Source organism: Pseudophryne corroboree, chromosome 2 (assembly GCF_028390025.1).
Source record: "Pseudophryne corroboree isolate aPseCor3 chromosome 2, aPseCor3.hap2, whole genome shotgun sequence".
NCBI lineage: Eukaryota > Metazoa > Chordata > Amphibia > Anura > Myobatrachidae > Pseudophryne > Pseudophryne corroboree.
This window is the reverse complement of record NC_086445.1, coordinates 33,326,447-33,353,418: the sequence shown is the minus strand read 5'-3', so window position 1 is coordinate 33,353,418 and position 26,972 is coordinate 33,326,447. Positions and strand designations below refer to the sequence as shown.

The window sequence follows — 26,972 nt, the reverse complement described above, 5'->3', positions numbered from 1 at the left end:
GGCCAAGGGTAAGTCAGCCAATATATATACAGATTCTAGGTATGCCTTTGGAGTAGTGCATGATTTCGGGGCCCTATGGCGCCTCAGAAATTTCATGACGGCAGCTGGCACACCTGTAGCGCATGCATCCCATATAAAAAGACTTCTAACAGCGATACAGGAACCTGACAGGGTGGCTGTTATCAAGTGCAAAGCCCACACTTACAGTCAAGACCCAGTGTCACTTGGTAACAGCCGGGCAGACGAAGCTGCTAAATCAGCAGCCAGCACCCCCATACAAACAGATATCACACCACTGATGGTATTCAACACCGTCAACACACAAAAATTGAGTGAAATGCAAAATGTGTGTTCTCCACAGGAAAAGGCAGTCTGGAGGTCAAAAGGGTATGGCCAGGAGTCCTCAGGACTCTGGACAGATGGACAGGGTAAGCCAGTAGCTCCCAGAGCATATCTTCCAAGCTTAGCTGAGGCGGCACACGGTCTGATTCACCTGGGTAAAGAGGGTATGTGTAAGCTGGTGAGAGCCTACTGGTGTGCGCCAGGATTCTCTTCTCATGCGGGTAAGAGAGCAATGACATGTCTTATCTGCTTGAGGAAGAATATTGGAAAGTCAATACCAACAGAACCATCCCATATCCCGCCGACAGACGGCCCTTTCCAGGTAATACAGATTGATTTCATACAGTTACCACCCTGCAGAAATTTAAAATATGTGTTAGTCTGTATTGATGTGTTTTCCAATTGGGTAGAAGCGTTCCCTGCTGCCACAAATAATGCTACATGCACTGCAAAGACAATTGTGCAGGAATTTGTGTGCAGATATGGTATCCCTAGGATAATTGAAAGCGATAGGGGTACCCATTTTACAGGTGAAGTCTTTCAGGTTATGTGCAAACTGATGGGAATTAATAGCAAGCTGCATACTCCATACTGCCCACAGGCGAGTGCGAAGGTGGAAAGAGTCAACAGCACTATTAAGAACAAGCTGAGCAAAGTGATGGCTGAAACTGGATTGTTGTGGCCAGAAGCTTTGCCACTTGTATTGTACAGCATCAGAACCACTCCCAGGTCCCCCCTTAACCTATCACCCTTTGAGATTCTTTTTGGTCGACAACCCCATGTAATGATTGACCCCCAGGATGATTTGAAATGCAATAATGAGGTGACTGTAAAATATTTGGTTAAGATGAGCCAGCAGCTGAGGAATCAAAACAGAAATCTAAAGCTGGCGATTCCTGACCTACCGAACAGCAATTGTAATGACATTGAACCTGGGGATTATGTAATGTTTCGAAATTTTCTACGATCAGGTTGGGAAGGACCGTACCAAGTCTTACTAACCAGCACGACAGCGTTAAAGGTTGCCGAAAGAGAAACTTGGGTCCACTCGTCCCACTGTAAGAAGGTCACTGACCCAGAGAGAACCCGTGACAAAGAGCAGAGTGTAGAGAACATCTTATCACTGGAGTGTCTGTTCCGGGAAGGTTGAGAGGCAGGACTGTTGTCACGGCACCTGAGCGCGGAAAACAACAAGACCAGAGGCGGTTGTCGCACCAATTTTTCTTTTTTCCTTATTATTATTTTCTCCATCTCCCATTACTCTCCTTTCCTCCCCCTTCTTGTTCCCTTTTCTCTCCCCTTAACAAGATGGACTTACCCCAAGAGACTGCGTTCCGGATTTTCCTGTTGACCCTGTTGTTGACCAGAGCATTCTGTTTCGGTGAGAGTACCAGATAGGTCGAGAAAGGATCTGGAATGGGTTCTGATGGCAAGGACGGATTTGTAGAATTCCAAGAGCAACACATCCATCGAGCAAAGGCGAGTATCAGAAAACGATCTGGTAGTCAGGAAACTAGGAGGCACTGTGAAGGGTTATTGGCTGAGGAAAATTGCATTTGCAGGAACTGTGAAAACATAGTTGAGGACGGGTGCATCCAGAGATGTCAGTCCAGCCTTAATATCAACATGGACCGTCATCCATTGAGTGATTATCACTCACTAGTGGGTAAGCTTTTAAACCAAACAGAAAGCTGGGTGTGCTCACAATTACCTCAAGGTCAGAGCAAGTCAGGACTAGTACCGTACCCTTTAGCAATAGATGAGGTACTCGAATTACGGGGTGGGAGACCGGTGGACAAGAAATTTAATATTTCTAGGCCCCCTAGTTTGAAGCTCCACCAGTACCATGTAGATAGATCCTTAGTGCGTTTCAACATTTCCAATTCCCGAAAGCCGGGAAATTGGGAGGTGACATGGAATAACCAGACCATGGCATTTTCGCACAGAGCTGATAGGATACCCGTAGACTCTGAATTTATACGCCAAATAGCCGACGGTGGAAGGTATTTTCGGTATAGGTATACTCTAGGAAGTAAGACCATGTGGGTTGGAGAAGTATCACCAGGGTACTGTGCGCATATCATACAGCCTTATACGTGTACTGAACAGATGAGAGAACTAGGGATTGGGTTTTTACACTTGGAAAGTTTGCAATATGGTAATGTCATATTCTGTCCCATATGTTCTCCCCGATGATGCCTATTTCATATGCGGGAGGAAGGCGTATAAGTGGCTTGCCCCAAACTCAGAGGGATTGTGTTACATTGGAAGAGTGTCGCCAGAAGTAATGACCATAACCCATTATAAGATATAAGAGGTTCACCGCAATGCTCAAGCTCCTTACACTCATACTCACTATGAACACATCGTTAAGAGACACCTTATAGATAGGACAGAGCACGCAGCCTCTAATTTGATCCACAAATCCACCGGGATTCAATTCCTACTCGCGTTAGACATCACCCGTACTGCCAGAGGAATTATAAATTATAGGTATATCCATGCGCTAGCGAACCAGATAGATAATATCACCGAGATGTATGATGACACCTTCAGGTATACAGGGAGGGAATTGCATGCTTACAAAACGGAACTGATCCAGCACAGGATGGTTCTCAATTACATCACAGCAGTGACAGGCGGGTATTGTGTCACCCTAGCAATTCAGTATGGTGTGAAGTGCTGCACGTATATTACAAACAGCACTGATGACCCAACCGAGGTCATAGATCAAAAGATGGACGATATCTTGCAGTTGAAGTGGGAGTTCCGAAGGAGACACAACCTTACCCTTACTGCTGTGAGTAATGAACTGACCGGCTGGGTTTCATGGTTGAACCCACGCAATTGGTTCTCAGGTTTAGGAGAATGGGCTCAAAATGTTATCATGACTGTAGGAAAGTTTCTCCTTTGTATCCTGGGAGTCATCATAATTATTGGCTTGATATTTAGGTGTGTTCGAATTCTAACGCGGCGCAAGCACGGCACAAAATTGATGAGTCTAAGGAGCGGGGGCATTGGTACAGCAACAGATTTAATATACGACCCATCAATAGAGACAAGGTTGTGATAAGACGTGATTCCACGGCCCGTTTTTCACCCGTTTTTCCTTTGTTTTCCCTCAGCAAAAATACACCCATCCGGAAAAGACTTCAATCAACACCCAAGATTGATTACGCAAATGTTATGTGAATGTATTTTTGATATGTTTCTTATCTTCATCTCTACAACCTTCAGGTAGCGACACACATAGTCGACAGGCGATATCCATATATTAGCATTCACATATGTTCCCCCTCCATGTATCATCAACTAAATGTGCACCCCGTTTGTTGGAACAAGAAGCCGAAAAGAGCTCAGTAGTGTTTGTTGGCCCACTTACAGACCCTTAATACGGGATAAGAAGGATTTAATGTATACTTCGCAATACCTCAAAGCTTATCTAGAACATATACGGCACGATGATACATGTCCCTCAGACATGGATTTCATATATACATGCTTTTACTATCCCACTAGGTCATACATTTCCCACCTACACCTCTCCTCCTACCATAAAATCATCTGTAGATATTTGTATTGTATATTTTATCTAATCATCTGTAGATATTGTAAAGTATATTTTTCTGTTTAATGTTTAGATAGTGGCAGTTATCGTTGACTGCCAAAGGGTGGACTGTCAAAGTCAAAAAATATTGTAATGCATACACCATGTACTAACCCCATACACATGCCCACTGCGCGTGCACTTGTTCCGCCGTGCGTGCACATATCCGCAATTTGCGTATGATCGCTCCCGCGTTCCTGCGCATGGTATGGGTATATACGGCAGGGTTTGTGAGCGCATAGGGGGTTATCAGAACATTACATATTTAACCCAAATAGTGCACATTGTACACATAGCCCCCCTGCATCACATCAGCAAGTATCAACAGTTTAAATGATTCCAGGGCTAAGGGATTCGCCTTTGCATGATAGGAAGGGACAGACTAAGGTTAGAAGGTGATGTCTAGTATCCAGCTGTACGGTATTTTAAGGGTAACATTCCGGTGTTGGTTAGAGAAAGATCGCATGTTCCTGCGTATAGTTATGTGCAAAAGTAGAATATAGATATAAACTGTATTTACTGTATATTATGTATGCGGCGGGAATCCAGAGGATACCACCCCCAAGAGCAGTTGAGAAAGACATCGCCCACCTTTTCAAATCAACCTATGACCTCTCCTGTAATGTAGAGATGCATCCCTGTGTCCAATGGACAATGAGATTACAGTAACCATTGTATTGTGTATGGAAGTTGTGTATAAAAAGCCCATTGCTGCCTGGCCGGTCAGAAGACTCTGAACGCTTTCTACCTGATAAGCGGAGGACTGGTCCAGGTTGCGCAAGCGAACATTCTCACGTATGTACATTGACTGTAGCCATTATTCTGTTGTAGATTTATCTTGCTAGCCTTGTAGTGTATAACTTGTAACTGTTATCCCCTTTCAAATAATCCACTGTGGTGTTAGAACCCAGCGGTTAACTACATATCGGTGTTGTGTCCTCATTTCCCTGCTAGGGATTAAAGTGTTTAACTGTAGAAGGTTTAAAAGTGTATTGCTAAGGTGTGTACGCATAGCGGGTACTTTATACCGTCAGCGCTGCGTAAGGTTTAAAGTGTAACATCGTTACAGTGCTTTGCGGCACATGGTTTAGAGTGTAAGAATAACACTGCATTGCATTACGAATAAGGTTTAAAGTTTAATAAAAGTGTGCGCGCGCTGTGCGTACTCTGTACACCCAGCGCGGCGTGTGTACGCCAAGTACGTACAACGTACGGGACTATGTACGCAAATAACGTACAAAGTGCGTAGCATGTGTAATAAGTCTAGCGGCAGCAGCGGCTCAATGGTTAAAGTGTGTTTAAAGGTATAGCTTTATGGTTTAAGATAATATCGGCATTATCAGAAGACACCACTTTAGGCAAAAATTGAGGACGAGTCCTCAACTCTGCTCTATCCACATGGAAAATCAAATAGGGGCTCTTGTGAGACAAGGCCGCCAACTCGGACACCCGCCTCGCAGATGCCAAGGCCAATAACATGACCACCTTCCAAGTGAGAAATTTTAATTCAACTGTTTGAAGAGGTTCAAACCAGTGTGATTTAAGGAACTGCAACACCACTGGATGTGCAGCACTCCCTTCACAAAAGTCTGGACTTCTGGGAGAGAAGCCAATTCCTTCTGAAAGAATATAGATAGGCTCCATTAAAGTACAGATTTTGGCCCTAACTTCAGGCCCATATCCACTCCCGTCTGTAGGAAGTGGAGAAAACGGCCCAGATGGAAATCTACCGTAGGAGCATTCTTGGTTTCACACCAAGAGACATACTTCCTCCAAATGCGGTGATAATGTTTCGCTGTCACCTCCTTCCTAGCCTTTATCAGAGTAGGTCTGACCACTTCCGGAATACCTTTTCCAGCTAGGATTCGGCGTTCAACCGCCATGCCGTCAAACGTAACCGCGGTAAGTCTTGGAACACGCAGGGCCCCTGCTGCAACAGGTCCTCCCTGAGAGGAAGAGGCCAAGGATCTTCTGTGAGCATTACCTGAAGATCTGAGTACCAGGCCCTTCGAGGCCAGTCTGGAACAATGAGTATTGTCTGTACTCTTTTGTGCCCTATGATCCTCAAAATCTTTGCGATGAGAGGAAGAGGAGGAAACACATAGACCGACTGAAACACCCATGGTGTCACCAGGGCGTCTACTGCCACTGCCTGAGGGTCCTGGGACCTGGCACAGTACCTCCGAAGCTTCTTGTTGAGGTGTGACGCCATCATGTCTATTTGAGGTATTCCTCAGAGACCCGTTATCTCTGCAAAGACTTCTTGATGAAGTCCCCACTCTCCTGGATGGAGATCGTGTCTGCTGAGGAAGTTTGCTTCCCAGTTGTCCACTCCCGGAATGAAGACAGCTGACAGAGCGCTTACGTGATTTTCCGCCCAGCGAAGAATCCTGGTGGCTTCCGCCATCGCGATTCTGCTCCTTGTCCCGCCTTGGCGGTTTACATGAGCCACGGCTGTGACATTGTCTGATTGAATCAGAACCGGTAGGTTGCGAAGAGGAATCTCCGCTTGTCGAAGGCCGTTGTATATGGCCCTTAATTCCAGCACGTTGATGTGCAGACAAGCCTCCTGGCTTGACCATATTCCCTGAAAATTTCTTCCTTGCGTGACTGCTCCCCATCCTCGGAGGCTCGAGTCCGTGGTTACCAGAACCCAGTCGTGAATGCCGAACCTGCGACCCTCCAGAAGGTGAGCACTGTGCAGCCACCATAGTAGAGATACTCTGGCCCTGGGGGACAGTGTTATCTTCTGATGTATTTGTAGATGAGACCCGGAACACTTGTCCAGAAGGTCCCACTGAAAAGTCCTCGCATGAAACCTGCCGAAGGGGATGGCCTTGTAGGTTGCCACCATTTTTCCCAGAACTCAAGTGCATTGATGAACTGACACTCTCTTTGGCTTTAGCAGGTCTCTGACCATGTTCTGGAGATCCTGGGCTTTTTCCGATGGGAGAAAAACCCTCTTTCGTTCCGTGTCCATAATCATGCCTAGGAACGATAGTCGAGTCGTTGGAACCAATTGTGACTTTGGTAGATTGAGAATCCAACCGTGCTGTTGGAGCACTCTCAGGGAGAGCGACACGTTTTTCAGCAATTGATCTCCTGATCTCGCCTTTATCAGGAGATCGTCCAAGTATGGGATAATTGTGACAGGATCACCATCATTTCCGCCATTATCTTGGTGAAAATCCTCGGGGCCGTGGAAAGCCCAAACGGCAACGTCTGAAACTGGTAATGACAGTCATGTACAGCGAATCTCAGGTACTCCTGATGAGAGGGGTATATGGGGACATGAAGGTAAGCATCCTTTATGTCTAGTGACACCATAAAATCCCCCCCTTCCAGGCTGGATATTACAGCTCGGAGTGATTCCATCTTGAATTTGAATTTTTTTAAGTACAGGTTTAGGGATTTTAGATTTAAAATGGGTCTGATCGAACCATCCGGTTTCGGGACCACAAACAGGGTCGAATAATACCCTTTTCCCTGTTGGGCCAGGGGAACCCTGACAATCACTTGCTGCTGGCACAGCGTTTGAATCGCAGCTAACACTACTTCCCTCCCTTGGGGAGAAGTTGGTAAGGCCGACTTGAAAAATCGGCGAGGGGGCACCTATTCGAATTCCAGCTTCTAGCCTTGGGAAACAATTTCCATCGCCCAAGGGTCCACGTCTGACCGAACCCAGATGTGGCTGAAGAGTCGAAGGCATGCCCCCACCGGTGCGGACTCCCTTAGGGGAACCCTAGCGTCATGCGGTGGTTTTGGAGAAGCCGGGGAAGGGCTTCTGCTCCTGGGAACTAGCCGAAGCAGGTGTTCTTTTTCCTCTACCCTTACCTCTGGCAAGGAAGGAGGAACCCCGACCTCTTCTGGACTTTTGCGACCGAAAGGACTGCATCTGATACTGTGGAGTTTTCTTTTCCTGTTGGGGAACAAAGGGTAAAAAGGTAGATTTACCTGCTGTAGCTGTGGAAACCAGGTTCGCGAGCCCCTCCCCAAAGAACACTTCACCCTTGTAAGGTAAAACCTCCATATGCTTTTTTGAGTCCGCATCACCCGTCCATTGGTGGGTCCATAAGGCTCGTCTCGCAGAAATAGCCAAGGCATTGGCTCTGGAACCCAGCAATCCAATGTCTCTTTGAGCGTCCCTCATATATAAGACCGCGTCCTTAATATGGGCTAAAAATAATAACACGGTATCCCTATCTAGGGTATCAAGGCCAGCTGAAAAGGTATCTGTCCAAGCTGCAACTGCGCTACATACCCATGCCGACGCAATGGCCGCTCTGAGCAAAGCACCCGTATGTGTATAAATAAGAATTTACTTACCGATAATTCTATTTCTCGGAGCCGTAGTGGATGCTGGGTTCCTGAAAGGACCATGGGAAATAGCGGCTCCGCAGGAGACAGGGCACAAAAAGTAAAGCTTTAGGATCAGGTGGTGTGCACTGGCTCCTCCCCCTATGACCCTCCTCCAAGCCTCAGTTAGGATACTGTGCCCGGACGAGCGTACACAATAAGGAAGGATTTTGAATCCCGGGTAAGACTCATACCAGCCACACCAATCACACTGTACAACCTGTGATCTGAACCCAGTTAACAGTATGATAACAGCGGAGCCTCTGAAAAGATGGCTCACAACAATAATAACCCGATTTTTGTAACTATGTACAAGTATTGCAGATAATCCGCACTTGGGATGGGCACCCAGCATCCACTACGGACTCCGAGAAATAGAATTATCGGTAAGTAAATTCTTATTTTCTCTATCGTCCTAGTGGATGCTGGGGTTCCTGAAAGGACCATGGGGATAATACCAAAGCTCCCAAACGGGCGGGAGAGTGCGGATGACTCTGCAGCACCGAATGAGAGAACTCCAGGTCCTCCTTAGCCAGGGTATCAAATTTGTAGGATTTTACCAACGTGTTTGCCCCTGACTAAATAGCCGCTCGGCAAAGTTGTAAAGCCGAGACCCCTCGGGCAGCCGCCCAAGATAAGCCCACCTTCCTTGTGGAATGGGCATTTACATATTTTGGCTGTGGCAGGCCTGCCACAGAATGTGCAAGCTGAATTGTATTACACATCCAACTAGCAATAGTCTGCTTAGAAGCAAGAGCACCCAGTTTGTTGGGTGCATACAGGATAACAGCAAGTCAGTTTTCCTGACTCCAGCCGTCCTGGAACCTATATTTACAGGGCCCTGACAACATCTAGCAACCTGGAGTCCTCCAAGTCCCTAGTAGGCGCAAGGCACCAAAATAAGCTGGTTCAGGTGAAACACTGACACCACCTTAGGGAGAGAACTGGGGACGAGTCCGCAGCTCTGCCCTGTCCAATGGACAACCAGATATGGGCTTTTTTGAGAAAAAAACCACCAATTTGACACTCGCCTGGTCCAGGCCAGGGCCAAGAGCATGGTCACTTTTCATGTGAGATGCTTCAAATCCACAGATTTGACTGGTTTTAAACCAATGTGATTTGAGGAATCCCAGAACTACGTTGAGATCCCACAGTGCCACTGGAGGCACAAAAGGGGGTTGTATATGCAATACTCCCTTGACAAACTTCTGGACTTCAGGAACTGAAGCCACTTCTTTCTGGAAGAAAATCGACAGGGCCGAAATTTGAACCTTAATGGACCCCAATTTGAGGCCCATAGACACTCCTGTTTGCAGGAAATGCAGGAATCGACCGAGTTGACATTTCTTCGTGGGGCCTTTCTGGCCTCACACCACGCAACATATTTTTGCCACATGTGGTGATAATGTTGTGCGGTCACCTCCTTTCTGGCTTTGACCAGGGTAGGAATGACCTCTTCCGGAATGCCTTTTTCCCTTAGGATCCGGCGTTCCACCGCCATGCCGTCAAACGCAGCTGCGGTAAGTCTTGGAACAGACATGGTACTTGCTGAAACAAGTCCCTTCTTAGCGGCAGAGGCCATAAGTCCTCTGTGAGCATCTCTTGAAGTTCCGGGTACCAAGTCCTTCTTGGCCAATCCGGAGCCATGAGTATAGTTCTTACTCCTCTACGTCTTATAAGTCTCAGTACCTTAGGTATGAGAAGCAGAGGATGGAACACATACACCGACTGGTACATCCATGGTGTTACCAGAACGTCCACAGCTATTGCCTGAGGGTCTCTTAACCTGGCGCAATACCTGTCCCGTTTTTTGTTCAGACGGGACGCCATCATGTCCACCTTTGGTATTTCCCAACGGTTTACAATCATGTGGAAAACTTCCCGATGAAGTTTCCATTCTGCCGGGTGGAGGTCGTGCCTGCTGAGGAAGTCTGCTTCCCAGTTTCCATTCCCGGAATGAAACACTGCTGACAGTGCTATCACATGATTTTCCGCCCAGCGAAAAGTCCTTGCAGTTTTTGCCATTGCCCTCCTGCTTCTTGTGCCGCCCTGTCTATTTACGTGGGCGACTGCCGTGATGTTTTTCCCACTGGATCAATACCGGCTGACCTTGAAGCAGAGGTCTTGCTAAGCTTAGAGTATTATAAATTTACCCTTAGCTCCAGTATATTTATGTGGAGAAAAGTCTCCAGACTTGATCACTCTCCCTGGAAATTTTTTCCTTGTGTGACTGCTCCCCAGCCTCTCGGGCTGGCCTCCGTGGTCACCAGCATCCAATCCTGAATGCCGAATCTGCGGCCCTCTAGAAGATGAGCACTCTGTAACCACCACAGGAGAGACACCCTTGTCCTTGGATATAGGGTTATCCGCTGATGCATCTGAAGATGCGATCCGGACCATTTGTCCAGCAGATCCCACTGAAAAATTCTTGCGTGAAATCTGCCGAATGGAATTGCTTCGTAGGAAGTCACCATCTTTACCAGGACCCTTGTGCAATGATGCACTGATTTTAGGAGGTTCCTGACTAGCTCGGATAACTCCCTGGCTTTCTCTTCCGGGAGAAACACCTTTTTCTGGACTGTGTCCAGAATCATCCCTAGGCACAGCAGACTTGTCGTCGGGATCAGCTGCGATTTTGGAATATTTAGAATCCACCCGTGCTGTTGTAGCAGTATCCGAGATAGTGCTACTCCGACCTCCAACTGTTCCCTGGACTTTGCCCTTATCAGGAGATCGTCCAAGTAAGGGATAATTAAGACGCCTTTTCTTCGAAGAAGAATCATCATTTCGGCCATTACCTTGGTAAAGACCCGGGGTGCCGTGGACAATCCAAACGGCAGCGTCTGAAACTGATAGTGACAGTTCTGTACCACGAACCTGAGGTACCCTTAGTGAGAAGGGCAAATTTTGGACATGGAGGTAAGCATCCCTGCTGTCTCGGGACACTATATAGTCCCCTTCTTCCTGGTTCGTTATCACTGCTCTGAGTGACTCCATCTTGATTTGAACCTTTGTAAGTGTTCAAATTTTTTTAGATTTAGAATAGGTCTCACCTAGCCTTCTGGCTTCAGTACCACAATATAATGTGGAATAATACCCCTTTTCTTGTTGTAGGAGGGGTAATTTGATTTTCACCTGCTGGGAATACAGCTTGTGAATTGTTTCCCATACTGCCTCCTTGTCGGAGGGAGACCTTGGTAAACCAGACTTCAGGAGCCTGCGAAGGGGAAACGTCTCGACATTCCAATCTGTACCCCTGGGATACTACATGTAGGATCCAGGGGTCCTGTACGGTCCCAGCGTCATGCTGAGAGCTTGGCAGAAGCGGTGGAACGCTTCTGTTCCTGGGAATGGGCTGCCTGCTGCAGTCTTCTTCCCTTTCCTCTATCCCTGGGCAGATATGACTCTTATAGGGACGAAAGGACTGAGACTGAAAAGACGGTGTCTTTTTCTGCAGAGATGTGACTTAGGGTAAAAACGGTGGATTTTCCAGCAGTTGCCGTGGCCACCAGGTCCGATGGACCGACCCCAAATAACTCCTCTTCCTTTATACGGCAATACACCTTTGTGCCGTTTGGAATCTGCATCACCTGACCACTGTCGTGTCCATAAACATCTTCTGGCAGATATGGACATCGCACTTACTCTTGATGCCAGAGTGCAAATATCCCTCTGTGCATCTCGCATATATAGAAAATGCATCCTTTAAATGCTCTATAGTCAATAAAATACTGTCCCTGTCAAGGGTATCAATATTTTTAGTCAGGGAATCCGACCCAGCCACCCCAGCTCTGCACATCCAGACTGAGGCGATCGCTGGTCGCAGTATAACACCAGTATGTGTGTATATACTTTTTATGATATTTTCCAGCCTCCTGTCAGCTGGCTCCTTGAGGACGGCCCTATCTATAGACGGTACCGCCACTTGTTTTGATAAGCGTGTGAGCGCCTTATCCACCCTAAGGGGTGTTTCCCAACGCGCCCTAACTTCTGGCGGGAAAGGGTATACCGCCCATAATTTTCTATCGGGGGGAACCCACGCATCATCACACACTTCATTTAATTTATCTGATTCAGGAAAAACTACGGTAGTTTTTTCACATCCCACATAATACCCTCTTTTGTGGTACTTGTAGTATCAGAAATATGTAACACCTCCTTCATTGCCCTTAACGTGTGGCCCTAATAAGGAATACGTTTGTTTATTCACCGTCGACACTGGATTCAGTGTCCGTGTCTGTGTCTGTGTCGACCGACTAAAGTAAACGGGCGTTTTAAAACCCCTGACGGTGTTTCTGAGACGTCTGGACCGGTACTAATTGTTTGTCGGCCGTCTCATGTCGTCAACCGACCTTGCAGCGTGTTGACATTATCACGTAATTCCCTAAATAAGCCATCCATTCCGGTGTCGACTCCCTAGAGAGTGACATCACCATTACAGGCAATTGCTCCGCCTCCTCACCAACATCGTCCTCATACATGTCGACACACACGTACCGACACACAGCACACACACAGGGAATGCTCTGATAGAGGACAGGACCCACTAGCCCTTTGGAGAGACAGAGGGAGAGTTTGCCAGCACACACCAAAAACGCTATAATTATATAGGGACAACCTTATATAAGTGTTTTCCCTTATAGCATCTTTTATATATTTCTAACGCCAAATTAGTGCCCCCCCCTCTCTGTTTTAACCCTGTTTCTGTAGTGCAGTGCAGGGGAGAGCCTGGGAGCCTTCCCTCCAGCCTTTCTGTGAGGGAAAATGGCGCTGTGTGCTGAGGAGATAGGCCCCGCCCCTTTTTCGGCGGCCTCGTCTCCCGCTCTTTAATGGATTCTGGCAGGGGTTAAATATCTCCATATAGCCCCCGGAGGCTATATGTGAGGTATTTTTAGCCAAAAAAGGTTTTCATTTGCCTCCCAGGGCGCCCCCCTCCCAGCGCCCTGCACCCTCAGTGACTGCCGTGTGAAGTGTGCTGAGAGGAAATGGCGCACAGCTGCAGTGCTGTGCGCTACCTTAAGAAGACTGAGGAGTCTTCTGCCGCCGATTCTGGACCTCTTCTCGTTTCAGCATCTGCAAGGGGGCCGGCGGCGAGGCTCCGGTGACCATCCAGGCTGTACCTGTGATCGTCCCTCTGGAGCTAATGTCCAGTAGCCAAAGAAGCCAATCCATCCTGCACGCAGGTGAGTTCACTTCTTCTCCCCTAAGTCCCTCGTTGCAGTGATCCTGTTGCCAGCAGGACTCACTGTAAAATAAAAAACCTAAGCTAAACTTTTCTAAGCAGCTCTTTAGGAGAGCCACCTAGATTGCACCCTTCTCGGCCGGGCACAAAAATCTAACTGAGGCTTGGAGGAGGGTCATAGGGGGAGGAGCCAGTGCACACCACCTGATCCTAAAGCTTTACTTTTTGTGCCCTGTCTCCTGCGGAGCCACTATTCCCCATGGTCCTTTCAGGAACCCAGCATCCACTAGGACGATAGAGAAAATAGACTTTAACGTAGTCTCCTGCCTGTCTGCAGGATCCTTGAGGGCCGCCGTGTCCGGAGACGGTAGCGCCACCTTCTTGGACAGGCGTGTTAAAGCCTTGTCCACCCTGGGAGAGGATTCCCAACGTACCCTGTCCTGTGTAGGGAAAGTATACGCCATAAGAACCCTTTTGGGAATCTGCAGTTTCTTATCTGGAGTTTCCCAAGCTTTTTCAAATAACTCGTTAAGTTCATGGGATGGGGGAAAGGTTACTACCTGCTTCTTCCCCTTAAACATGTGTACCCTCGTGTCGGGAACAGAGGCTTCATCAGTAATATGCAAAACATCCTTTATTGCAATAATCATACACTGAATACTTTTTGTCACCCTAGGGTGTAATCTTGCTTCATCGTAGTCGACACTGGAGTCAGACTCTGTGTCGGTATCCGTGTCTACTATTTGTGACAAGGGACGTTTCGGAGACCCTGAAGGGCCCTGTGACTCAGTCCAATCCGTGGATTGACCCACTGTTGTCTCCCTGGACTCTGCTTTGTCCAGTCTCTTATGTAGTGATGCCACACTTGTATTTAACATATGCCACATATCCATCCACTCTTGAGTCGGCACCACCGACGGGGACTCACTACTCATCTGCTCCACCTCCTCCTTGGACGAGCCTTCCATTTCAAACATGCCGACACGCACGTACCGACACCCCACACACACAGGGATATAACTATAAAGGGACAATTCCCAGCCAGGCCCTTTGGAGAGACAGAATGCCAGCACACACTTATGCTGGAATGATACCAGATAGCGCTTTTCAGTTATAATTAACCACTTCCCCACTCACTGCGCCAATAAAATGTGCCCCCCTCCTCTTTTTCAGCCCTCTGATCTGTGTTCAGCAGGGGAGAGTCCGGGGAGCCAGCGTCTCTGCAGCTTCTGTGGAGAAAATGGCGCTGGAAGGTGCTGAGGGATGAAGCTCCGCCCCCTCCAGCGGCGGGCTTCGGTCCCGTTCTAAATTGGAAAAAATGGCGGGGGTTTAACAATTTACTGCCTCCGCAGCCTAATGTGTACCATTCTGCCAGCCTTGAGGTTTATTGCTGCCCAGGGCGCCCCCCCTGCACCCATCTGTGCCTGCCCTGTGTGTGTTGTGTAGGAGCAATGGCGCGCAGCGTTACCGCTGCGCGCTTACCTCTGTGAAGATCTGTAGTCTTCTTTTCTTCACATACTCACCCGGCTTCTATCTTCCGGCTCTGCGAGGAGGACGGTGGCGCGGCTCCGGGACGAACGGCGAGGGCGAGACCTGCGTACCGATCCCTCTGGAGCTAATGGTATCCAGTAGCCTAAGAAGCAGAGCCTATCATTTAAGTAGGTCTGCTTCTCTCTCCTCAGTCCCACGATGCAGGGAATCTGTTGCCAGCAGGTCTCCCTGAAAATAAAAAACCTAACAAAATTCTTTATTAGAGAAACTCTGGAGAGCTCCCTGTAATGCACCCTATCTCCTCTGGGCACAGGATCTAACTGAGGTCTGGAGGAGGGGCATAGAGGAAGGAGCCAGTGCATACCCATACTAAAAGTTCTTTATGGTGCCCATGTCTCCTGCGGAGCCCGTCTATACCCCATGGTCCTTACGGAGTACCCAGCATCCTCTAGGACGTAAGAGAAATATCTTTCATGTTCCCGGCCCTCCAAGTAAGTTTGAGTTTTCCTAGGGACGGGATGAAGCTTGTGCAGAAGTACAACTCCACTGCCAACCTAAGAGACTTGATAAACCCCTGCCGAGACATCAGCTGCCTGGTTGGTTCCCCCTGACTCTGCGTAAACACTTCAGAAGAGTCTCTGGGAAACTCAGAGCTGCAAAAACAGAGATTCAATATTCCCAAGCGATGACTAGGAGCACCAATAGGACAGAGCCCCAGCCACTTCCCAGCCCCCATGTCCTACCTGGAAGGTAGGAGGATATATGTAGAAGTTCAGTAGACCATCTTTCTATGCTGTGCTGGCTGGGAACACTGGCATTATGTGTAATAATGTACAGCGAGGCTCACACTGGCATTATGTGTAATACTGTACAGCAAGGCTCACACTGGCATTATGTGTAATACTGTACATCAAGGCTCACACTGGCATTATGTGTAATACTGTACATCAAGGCTCACACTGGCATTATGTGTAATACTGTACAGCAAGGCACACCCTGGCATTATGTGTAATACTGTACAGCAAGGCTCACACTGGCATTATGTGTAATACTGTACAGCAAGGCTCACACTGGCATTATGTGTAATACTGTACAGCAAGGCACACCCAGGCATTATGTGTAATACTGTATAGCAAGGCACACCCTGGCATTATGTGTAATACTGTACAGCAAGGCACACACTGGCATTATGTGTAATACTGTACAGCAAGGCTCACACTGGCATTATGTGTAATACTGTACAGCAAGGCACACACTGGCATTATGTGTAATACTGTACAGCAAGGCTCACACTGGCATTATGTGTAATACTGTACAGCAAGGCACACACTGGCATTATGTGTAATACTGTACAGCAAGGCTCACACTGGCATTATGTGTAATACTGTACAGCAAGGCTCACACTGGCATTATGTGTAATACTGTACAGCAAGGCTCACACTGGCATTATGTGTAATACTGTACAGCAAGGCACACCCTGGCATTATGTGTAATACTGTACAGCAAGGCTCACCCAGGCATTATGTGTAATACTGTACAGCAAGGCTCACCCTGGCATTATGTGTAATACTGTACAGCAAGGCTCACACTAACATTATGTGTAATACTGTACAGCAAGGCTCACACTGGCATTATGTGTAATACTGTACAGCAAGGCACACCCAGGCATTATGTGTAATACTGTATAGCAAGGCACACCCTGGCATTATGTGTAATACTGTACAGCAAGGCACACACTGGCATTATGTGTAATACTGTACAGCAAGGCTCACACTGGCATTATGTGTAATACTGTACAGCAAGGCACACACTGGCATTATGTGTAATACTGTACAGCAAGGCTCACACTGGCATTATGTGTAATACTGTACAGCAAGGCACACACTGGCATTATGTGTAATACTGTACAGCAAGGCTCACACTGGCATTATGTGTAATACTGTACAGCAAGGCTCACACTGGCATTATGTGTAATACTGTACAGCAAGGCTCACACTGGCATTATGTGTAATACTGTACAGCAAGGCACACCCTGGCATTATGTGTAATACTGTACAGCAAGGCTCACCCAGGCATTATGTGTAATACTGTACAGCAAGGCTCACCCTGGCATTATGTGTAATACTGTACAGCAAGGCTCACACTAACATTATGTGTAATACTGTACAGCAAGGCTCACCCTGGCATTATGTGTAATACTGTACAGCAAGGCTCACCCAGGCATTATGTGTAATACTGTACAGCAAGGCTCACACTGGCATTATGTGCAATACTGTACAGCAAGGCTCACACTGGCATTATGTGTAATACTGTACAGCAAGGCTCACACTGGCATTATGTGTAATACTGTACAGCAAGGCTCACACTGGCATTATGTGTAATACTGTACAGCAAGGCACACACTGGCATTATGTGTAATACTGTACAGCAAGGCTCACACTAACATTATGTGTAATACTGTACAGCAAGGCTCACCCAGGCATTATGTGTAATACTGTACAGCAAGGCTCACCCAGGCATTATGTGTAATACTGTACAGCAAGGCTCACACTGGCATTATGTGCAATACTGTACAGCAAGGCTCACACTGGCATTATGTGTAATACTGTACAGCAAGGCTCACACTGGCATTATGTGTAATACTGTACAGCAAGGCTCACACTGGCATTATGTGTAATACTGTACAGCAAGGCTCACACTGGCATTATGTGTAATACTGTACAGCAAGGCTCACCCTGGCATTATGTGTAATACTGTACAGCAAGGCTCACCCTGGCATTATGTGTAATACTGTACAGCAAGGCTCACACTGGCATTATGTGTAATACTGTACAGCAAGGCTCAGAACATCCGGAGTCTCGAGAGCGCTGTGACGGCTGCGTTCCCCTCACCTGTAAGCAGGTCCTTAGCAGCAGGTGCAGACGCTGCACTGGGGTCATCTCTGGCTGCGTCAGATCTCTCCTGTGTTATAGCAATGGAGGGATCAGTTTTAGATACACGAGCATCTTCTTGCTTCCAGTGATCCTGTGATCTTTTAAGCTCCTCCTTATTAGGCTCGGTGTTTTCTTTGAAGTACAAGTGATCTATGCCCCTACAACACAAACAATTCAGACAATTACAGAACACTCAGCATAACGTTTATAAAATCCAGTCCTCGGTGCACCCTAACAGTGCACGCAGAGCGGCATGAAGGTAATACGGGAGGGGGCGGCCGCATCAATTCCCGAATAGCCGCAGATCCTAATTCTGTACGGTCACCCCTACGGTTAGTGCATAGCATGTTATAGGTAGACATTTGCCATTAAAGGATGCTGGGGAACATTTCAAGATTCTGAATATCTTTATGCTAAACCTCCCACTGACAAGAGCACCAAGGCTGTATGTACATAGAAGATACTGTGTGGGAATGAGCATACAGCTTCACGTGCGGACAGGACCACTGCCATTCATACTAAGTATCCCACTTACCTGGGGGTGGATAAGCTGCCTGAAGACATCACAGACAGTTTCCTGGGCTGTGACGAGTCTGGCTTAGACAGTGCAGTGTCCAGGCTGATATCAGTGTTGGAGATAGATCTGCTGCTGTCATACGTCTCACACAGAGGTTCCAGGGCCACAGACACCTGCAGCAAAGCAAACACCGTTATTAATTAGCTTCTCTGTACTCGAACTACAAGTGCCAGCATACGCAGACAGCCAAGTCAAGTATGTGATACCAGATCCTCACCTGTAGTTCTCCCATTTTCTCTGACGTTGGGGAAACAACTGTGAAGAAGCCGTTGAGAGGGTGCGTTGGGGAGAGACGCGAGATCTGATTGATTTGCGCACGGCCAATTGGTAGGTGGTCTATTCTGGTCATGACCTCCACCACAAGCGCACCCATGTCTGCAAGAGGAGAGGGGATGTTAGTAAGGATTACGATACAGAAACAGCACACAGGAAGCATGCTGCAGGATCTGGACTTCACTCTGTTGGGATTGGCAGGAGAAGACAATATAAACCTGCAACAATCTTGCACTCAGAGCACTTGATAGAACCAGGAGCTGGGATAACGGTCAGACTGGTAACAGAAGACCAGTCCAATATGTGCCAGTTCAATGGTCAGTGTAAGTCTTAGGCTAGAGTCTCTGGGGCTTACCTGTAAGATAGGACGTTAGCTGCTTAGGTCCACAGCGAACAGCATATCGGGTTGTTGTGTTAACCCCCTTTTGGTCAGTCTGCGAAGTGTCCCTCGGGTGGAAGATGGTGCCGTCGGACGTCTCCCCCCACCAACGTAGCCGTACAACGACAAACTGTGGGGGCTTAGGCACTGTCCAGAGAATCTTACTGACGGTTACCCTCAGGAAACACCGGAGCTGACCCTCTACGAGGGGAGGGAGGCTGGTTGACGGGCAAACGTCCGTAGCGCCTGCAAACACAAGAAACAGGTGTTAGCAATCAGCAAGTAGGACGCCAAGCCGGAACATTTGTTAATGCTAGGACACCAAGACTAGAGGTCACAGTTTAATACACCGGTACCTGGATGGTGGAACGACAGTGTATAGGTCAACAGTCAATAGGGCGACATCATATGGTCGACACGCATTAGTTCCACAGGTACAAAAGTTTGACATGTCCCCCCCCCCCAACATTTGCTTGATTTTCTATCCACGTGGAGTAACGATTATGATAGCAGCCCCCCCCAAGCTTTATTAAGAATATAATACCCCTTTTACGCATAGCCTTTCTACCTGGGTTTTTGCGGGGGCTTGCTGCTCGACCTTGATCTCAGCTAAGGGGGGTATTCAATAGGTGCCGGTTTTTCCAACAGTCGGAAAAACTGCACTTTTCTATCAAATATGCATTCGACCTATTCAATGAAAGTGAATAGGTCGACAGTCGAAAAAAACGGCACTTATCGGAGTTACTCGCCGATCCACGCGTTTTTGTCGAAAAGCGGCTGTTTTCGACAGTTTGCCGCTGATGCAGATACGACTGGTAAAAAAGTGGAATCTGCATTGTCGGAATGCTGGCCGGAAACGGCCGGCATTGAATACTGGTGTGTCGGATCCTCTCCGTTGGAGATAATCCAACTTCAATTGAATATACCCCTATGTGTGAACAGACCCGACACGGTTCCGCGACCCTGTTTGGTAAAAGGGTTATTCCCGGGACCGACCCGGGTTGACTGCAGTCTGACAGTATCTGCCTGGCGGGCACAATAGTGCTGACATCATCTCCAAGCGTCCACTGTAAGCCGGAAGACCCGACGCGTGGATCCACTGCAAAAGGAAATACTGATTTTGCATTTGTTTTATTTTCAAATAATCAGCTCTAACATTTATTTTAAACATATTCCCTTCCTTACAGGGTTTAATACCTTCTACAGTTTCACCAATTTTCATCACTTGTTGAAATTCCAAGATGAAGTCAGTAGCTCATTAGCATAAACAACCAGGGACGGATCTAGACTTTTCTTTAGGGGGGGCGGTTTACCGTTTAATCTTGACTCCTCCCTCTACAGTCCCAATTCCTCCCATCTGCAATCCTAACTCCTCCTCTCTCAATTCCTGAAAACCTGAACTTTTTGAGTGAGACCGAGATAGAGCTTTGTGATTGTTCTATGTACATGTGACTGTGCTATGGGGTAATTGTATTTATTAGCCCTAGTACCCAAACACCAGCAAGTGAGGGGCAAATGCTCTGTAACCCTTGCTCTCCTGGCTCCTCTGGTATAAGCTGCAGCACATCGTTCTGCCTCAGGCTCTCCCCGGAGAGCTCTCTTCTGCTCAAAAGTGGGCGTGGCTATGACTGTTAGGGGGGGCGGTCGCCCCCCTCCCTCCCCCCCCCCCTCCCCCTAGATCCGGCCCTGTAAACAACACACAGCAATCATCATACCATGCAAGCAGGGAAAACCTCTGACTACAACCTGCTGGACTCAGTTGCTGCCTAGTCTACACACGGGCAGCTTCATACACAACGTGCTGGAAACAGTCCAAGCCTATCGGATTGCTTCCAGCAGTCACAGCCCGAATCTGAATTTTACTCTTGCTGACGTTTTTGCCAGCAGATGCCTCAATTAAGAACAGGACCAGGAATTGGAATTGTTTCCTCAAATCAGGGACATAACACAGGGACAGCACAAGAACCACACAGTACCTCGCACACAGCCCCCTATCACATTATAGTGTGTGAGGTACTGTGTGTTACATGTGGTATCCAAGTGTTACATGTATGAGGGGAAGCGTCACAGCCCCCTGTCACATTATAGTGTGTGAGGTACATGTGGTATTCCAGTGTTACATGTATGAGGGGAAGCGTCACAGCCCCCTATCACATTATAGTGTGTGAGGTACTGTGTGTTACATGTGGTATCCAAGTGTTACATGTATGAGGGGAAGCGTCACAGCCCCCTATCACATTATAGTGTGCGAGGTACATGTGGTATCCCAGTGTTACGTGTATGAGGGGAAGCGACACAGCCCCCTATCACATTATAGTGTGTGTGAGGTACTGTGTGTTACATGTGGTATCCAAGTGTTACATGTATGAGGGGAAGCGTCACAGCCCCCTATCACATTATAGTGTGTGTGAGGTACTGTGTGTTACATGTGGTATCCCAGTGTTACGTGTATGAGGGGAAGCGACACAGCCCCCTATCACATTATAGTGTGTGAGGTACTGTGTGTTACATGTGGTACCCCGGTGTTATGTGTATGAGGGGAAGCGTCACAGCCCCCTATCACATTATAGTGTGTGAGGTACTGTGTGTTACATGTGGTACCCCGGTGTTATGTGTAACACACAGTACCTCACACACTATAATGTGATAGGGGGCTGTGACGCTTCCCCTCATACTGTATACACACACACACACACACACACATACATCTCTCAGGGACATAACACCGGGACCCTACAAGTAGCACACAATTCCTCACACACACTATAATGTGTTAAGGGAGCGGCGACACTTCCCCTCATACACTTACATCCCCTAAGGGACATAACACCGGGATACCACAAGTAACACACACTAACTCATACACTATAAGATAGGGGGCTGTGACGCGTCCCCTCATACACATAACACCAAGGTACCACATGTAACACACAGTACCTCACACACTATAATGTGATGTGATAGGGGGCTGTGACGCTTCCCCTCATACACATAACACCAGGGTACCACATGTAACACACAGTACCTCACACACTATAATGTGATAGGGGGCTGTGACACTTCCCCTCATACACATAACTCCAGGATACCACATGTAACACACAGTACCTCACACACTATAATGTGACTTTAGAGCTGTGACGCCTCCCCTCATACTGTAGTGTATAGACACACATCTCATCTAAACGACATGATACTGGGACACCACAAGTAACACGCACACTATAATATGATAGGGGAGGTGTGACGCTTCAGTCATACTGTATACACACACACACACACACACACACACACACACATCTCTCAGGGACAGAACACTGTGACACCACAAGTAACACTATAATGTGATAGATCTAGAGCTTACAGATAATGAAAATAAATCACACAGTAATGGAAACGCCTCTACAAAATCTATAGGAAAAGAAATGAATCTTGGATATACTCCCCATGCAGCACCCGCACACAGGGGCAGAATACGATTTCGACAAGAAGTCTATAAACCCGCTGTATAGTCTAATCTTAATTGCTGGGTGAAATAATACTCCACCCTAGGCTATAACTGCCCCAAACCCTGCGCAGTCACCAGCTGCCCCTACATTCTACAAATACTGCCCCACCCCAGGGTGTATAACTGCCCCAAACATTCTACAAATACTGCCCCACCCCAGGGTGTATAACTGCCCCAAACATTCTACAAATGCTGCCCCACCCCAGGGTGTATAACTGCCCCAAACCCTGCGCAGTCACCAGCTGCCCCTACATTCTACAAATACTGCCCCACCACTGGGTAAACTGTCACTAGGTGCCCCTGTAGTATACCAATACTGACCCACCCCAAGGAATAACTGCCCTAGCCTGCCCAGCCACCAGGTGCCCCTGCATTATACTGAGCCAGGGTATAACTGCCCCAGTCCCTCGGTGCCCCCGGTACCTTTCTTCCTCCTGCTCGCCGCCTTCCCACTCTTACTTCCCCGGCACTTCATCCTATCTCCTGGCTGTCATTTCCCTCTCCCGCCGCCGACACTCGGTAGCTTCACTCGGTTCTCCTGGCAACCATGGAGACACTTCCGCTTCCGCTCCGTACTGCCAATCAGGTAACGACGCGCAGAGGCTGCTGGGAGTGACAGTTGTGGCGATGACATGCTATCAGATGATCAGAGTGGGAGCTGTCATGTGATCAGAGTGGGAGCTGCCATGTGTGATCAGAGCGGGAGCTGCCATATGATCACAGTGGGAGCTGCCATGTGTGATCAGGGTGGGAGTTGCCATGTGTGATCAGAGTGGGAGCTGCCATGTGATCACAGTGGGAGCTGCCATGTGATCACAGTGGGAGCTGCCATGTGTGATCAGAGTGGGAGCTGCCATGTGTGATCAGGGTGGGAGTTGCCATGTGTGATCAGAGAGGGAGCTGCCATGTGTGATCAGAGTGGGAGCTGCCATGTGTGATCAGAGTGGGAGCTGCCATGTGTGATAAGGGTGGGAGTTGCCATGTGTGATCAGAGAGGGAGCTGCCATGTAAGAGTGGGAGCTGCCATGTGTGATCAGAGTGGGAGCTGCCATGTGTGATCAGAGTGGGAGCTGCCAAGTGTGATCAGAGTGGGAGCTGCCAAGTGTGATCAGAGTGGGAGCTGCCAAGTGTGATCAGAGTGGGAGCTGCCATGTGTGATCAGAGTGGGAGCTGCCATGTGTGATCAGAGTGGGAGCTGCCATGTGTGATCAGAGTGGGAGCTGCCATGTGTGATCAGAGTGGGAGCTGCCATGTGTGATCAGAGTGGGAGCTGCCATGTGTGATCAGAGAGGGAGCTGTCATGTGATCAGAGTGGGAGCTGCCATGTGTGATCAGAGTGGGAGCTGCCATGTGATCAGAGTGGGAGCTGCCATGTGTGATCAGAGTGGGAGCTGCCATGTGTGATCAGAGTGGGAGCTGCCATGTGTGATCAGAGTGGGAGCTGCCATGTGTGATCAGAGTGGGAGCTGCCATGTGTGATCAGAGAGGGAGCTGCCATGTAAGAGTGGGAGCTGCCATGTGTGATCAGAGTGGGAGCTGCCAAGTGTGATCAGAGTGGGAGCTGTCATGTGATCAGCGTGGGAGCTGTCATGTGTGATCAGAGTGGGAGCTGCCATGTGTGATCAGAGTGGGAGCTGCCATGTGTGATCAGAGTGGGAGCTGCCATGTGTGATCAGAGTGGGAGCTGCCATGTGTGATCAAAGTGGGAGCTGCCATGTGTAATCAGAGTGGGAGCTGCCATGTGTGATCAAAGTGGGAGCTGCCATGTGTAATCAGAGTGGGAGCTGCCATGTGTAATCAGAGTGGGAGCTGTCATGTGTGATCAGAGCGGGAGCTGCCATGTGTGATCAGAGCGGGAGCTGCCATGTGTGATCAGAGCGGGAGCTGCCATGTGTGATCAGAGCGGGAGCTGCCATGTGTGATCAGAGTGGGAGCTGCCATGTGTGATCAGAGTGGGAGCTGCCAAGTGTGATCAGAATGGGAGCTGCCATGTGATCAGAGTGGGAGCTGCCATGTGTGATCAGAGCGGGAGCTGCCATGTGTGATCAGAGCGGGAGCTGCCATGTGTGATCAGAGTGGGAGCTGCCATGTGTGATCAGAGTGGGAGCTGCCATGTGTGATCAGAGTGGGAGCTGTCATGTGTGATCAAAGTGGGAGCTGCCATGTGTAATCAGAGTGGGAGCTGCCATGTGATCAGAGTGGGAGCTGTCATGTGTGATCAGAGCGGGAGCTGCCATGTGTGATCAGAGCGGGAGCTGCCATGTGTGATCAGAGCGGGAGCTGCCATGTGTGATCAGAGTGGGAGCTGCCATGTGATCAGAGTGGAAGCTGCCATGTGATCAGAGCGGGAGCTGCCATGTGTGATCAGAGCGGGAGCTGCCATGTGTGATCAGAGCGGGAGCTGCCATGTGTGATCAGAGAGGGAGCTGCCATGTGTGATCAGAGTGGGAGCTGCCATGTGTGATCAGAGCGGGAGCTGCCATGTGATCAGAGCGGGAGCTGCCATGTGTGATCAGAGCGGGAGCTGCCATGTGTGATCAGAGCGGGAGCTGCCATGTGTGATCAGAGCGGGAGCTGCCATGTGTGATCAGAGCGGGAGCTGCCATGTGTGATCAGAGCTGCCATGTGTGATCAGAGCGGGAGCTGCCATGTAATCAGAGTGGGAGCTGCCATGTGATCAGAGTGGGAGCTGCCACGTGTGATCAGAGTGGGAGCTGCCATGTGTGATCAGAGCGGGAGCTGCCATGTGATCAGAGTGGGAGCTGCCATGTGTGATCAGAGTGGGAGCTGCCATGTGATCAGAGTGGGAGCTGCCATGTGTGATCAGAATGGGAGCTGCCATGTGTGATCAGAATGGGAACTGCCATGTGTGATCGGAGCGGGAGCTGCCATGTGTGATCGGAGCGGGAGCTGCCATGTGTGATCAGAGCGGGAGCTGCCATGTGTGATCAGAGTGGGAGCTGCCATGTGTGATCAGGGCGGGAGCTGCCATGTGTGATCAGAGTGGGAGCTGCCATGTGATCAGAGTGGGAGCTGCCATGTGTGATCAGAGTGGGAGCTGCCATGTGTGATCAGAGTGGGAGCTGCCATGTGTGATCAGGGTGGGAGTTGCCATGTGTGCTCAGAGAGGGAGCTGCCATGTAAGAGTGGGAGCTGCCATGTGTGATCAGAGTGGGAGCTGCCATGTGTGATCAGAGTGGGAGCTGTCATGTGATCAGAGTGGGAGCTGTCATGTGATCAGAGTGGTAGCTGCCATGTGTGATCAGAGTGGGAGCTGTCGTGTGATCAGGGCGGGAGCTGTCATGTGTGATCAGAGTGGGAGCTGCCATGTGATCAGAGTGGGAGCTGCCATGTGATCACAGTGGGAGCTGCCATGTGTGATCAGAGTGGGAGCTGCCATGTGTGATCAGGGTGGGAGTTGCCATGTGTGATCAGAGAGGGAGCTGCCATGTAAGAGTGGGAGCTGCCATGTGTGATAAGAGTGGGAGCTGCCAAGTGTGATCAGAGTGGGAGCTGCCAAGTGTGATCAGAGTGGGAGCTGCCATGTGATCAGAGTGGGTGCTGCCATGTGTGATCGGAGAGGGAGCTGCCATGTGTGATCGGAGTGGGAGCTGCCATGTGTGATCAGAGTGGGAGCTGCCATGTGTGATCAGAGTGGGAGCTGCCATGTGTGATCAGAGTGGGAGCTGCCATGTGTGATCAGAGTGGGAGCTGCCATGTGATCAGAGTGGGAGCTGCCATGTGATCAGAGTGGGAGGTGCCATGTGTGATCAGAGTGGGAGCTGCCATGTGTGATCAGGGTGGGAGTTGCCATGTGTGATCAGAGAGGGAGCTGCCATGTAAGAGTGGGAGCTGCCATGTGTGATCAGAGTGGGAGCTGCCAAGTGTGATCAGAGTGGGAGCTGCCAAGTGTGATCAGAGTGGGAGCTGCCATGTGTGATCAGAATGGGAGCTGCCATGTGATCAGAGTGGGAGCTGCCATGTGTGATCGGAGCGGGAGCTGCCATGTGTGATCGGAGCGGGAGCTGCCATGTGTGATCAGAGCGGGAGCTGCCATGTGTGATCAGAGCGGGAGCTGCCATGTGTGATCAGAGTGGGAGCTGCCATGTGTGATCAGAGTGGGAGCTGCCATGTGTGATCAGAGTGGGAGCTGCCATGTGTGATCAGAGTGGGAGCTGCCATGTGTGATCAGAGTGGGAGCTGCCATGTGTGATCAGAGTGGGAGCTGCCATGTGTGATCAGAGTGGGAGCTGCCATGTGATCAGAGTGGGAGGTGCCATGTGTGATCAGAGTGGGAGCTGCCATGTGTGATCAGGGTGGGAGT

General features: G+C 49.0%; 1 protein-coding gene across 1 annotated transcript in view; it reads right to left on the bottom strand.

The window, feature by feature from the left end:
• The window catches only part of C2CD3 (C2 domain containing 3 centriole elongation regulator), a 165,777-nt gene extending 142,316 nt beyond the window's left edge, over positions 1 to 23,461 (bottom strand). Inside the window, exons 1-5 of the mRNA XM_063950988.1 lie at positions 23,072 to 23,461; positions 19,117 to 19,386; positions 18,706 to 18,863; positions 18,447 to 18,601; positions 17,870 to 18,069 (exon numbers count right to left, since the gene is read on the bottom strand). Coding sequence (XP_063807058.1) covers positions 17,870 to 18,069; positions 18,447 to 18,601; positions 18,706 to 18,863; positions 19,117 to 19,386; positions 23,072 to 23,123 — 835 coding nt within the window. The 5' untranslated portion in view covers positions 23,124 to 23,461. The remainder of the gene's footprint in view (positions 1 to 17,869; positions 18,070 to 18,446; positions 18,602 to 18,705; positions 18,864 to 19,116; positions 19,387 to 23,071) is intronic.
• Positions 23,462 to 26,972: the final 3,511 nt, after the last annotated feature.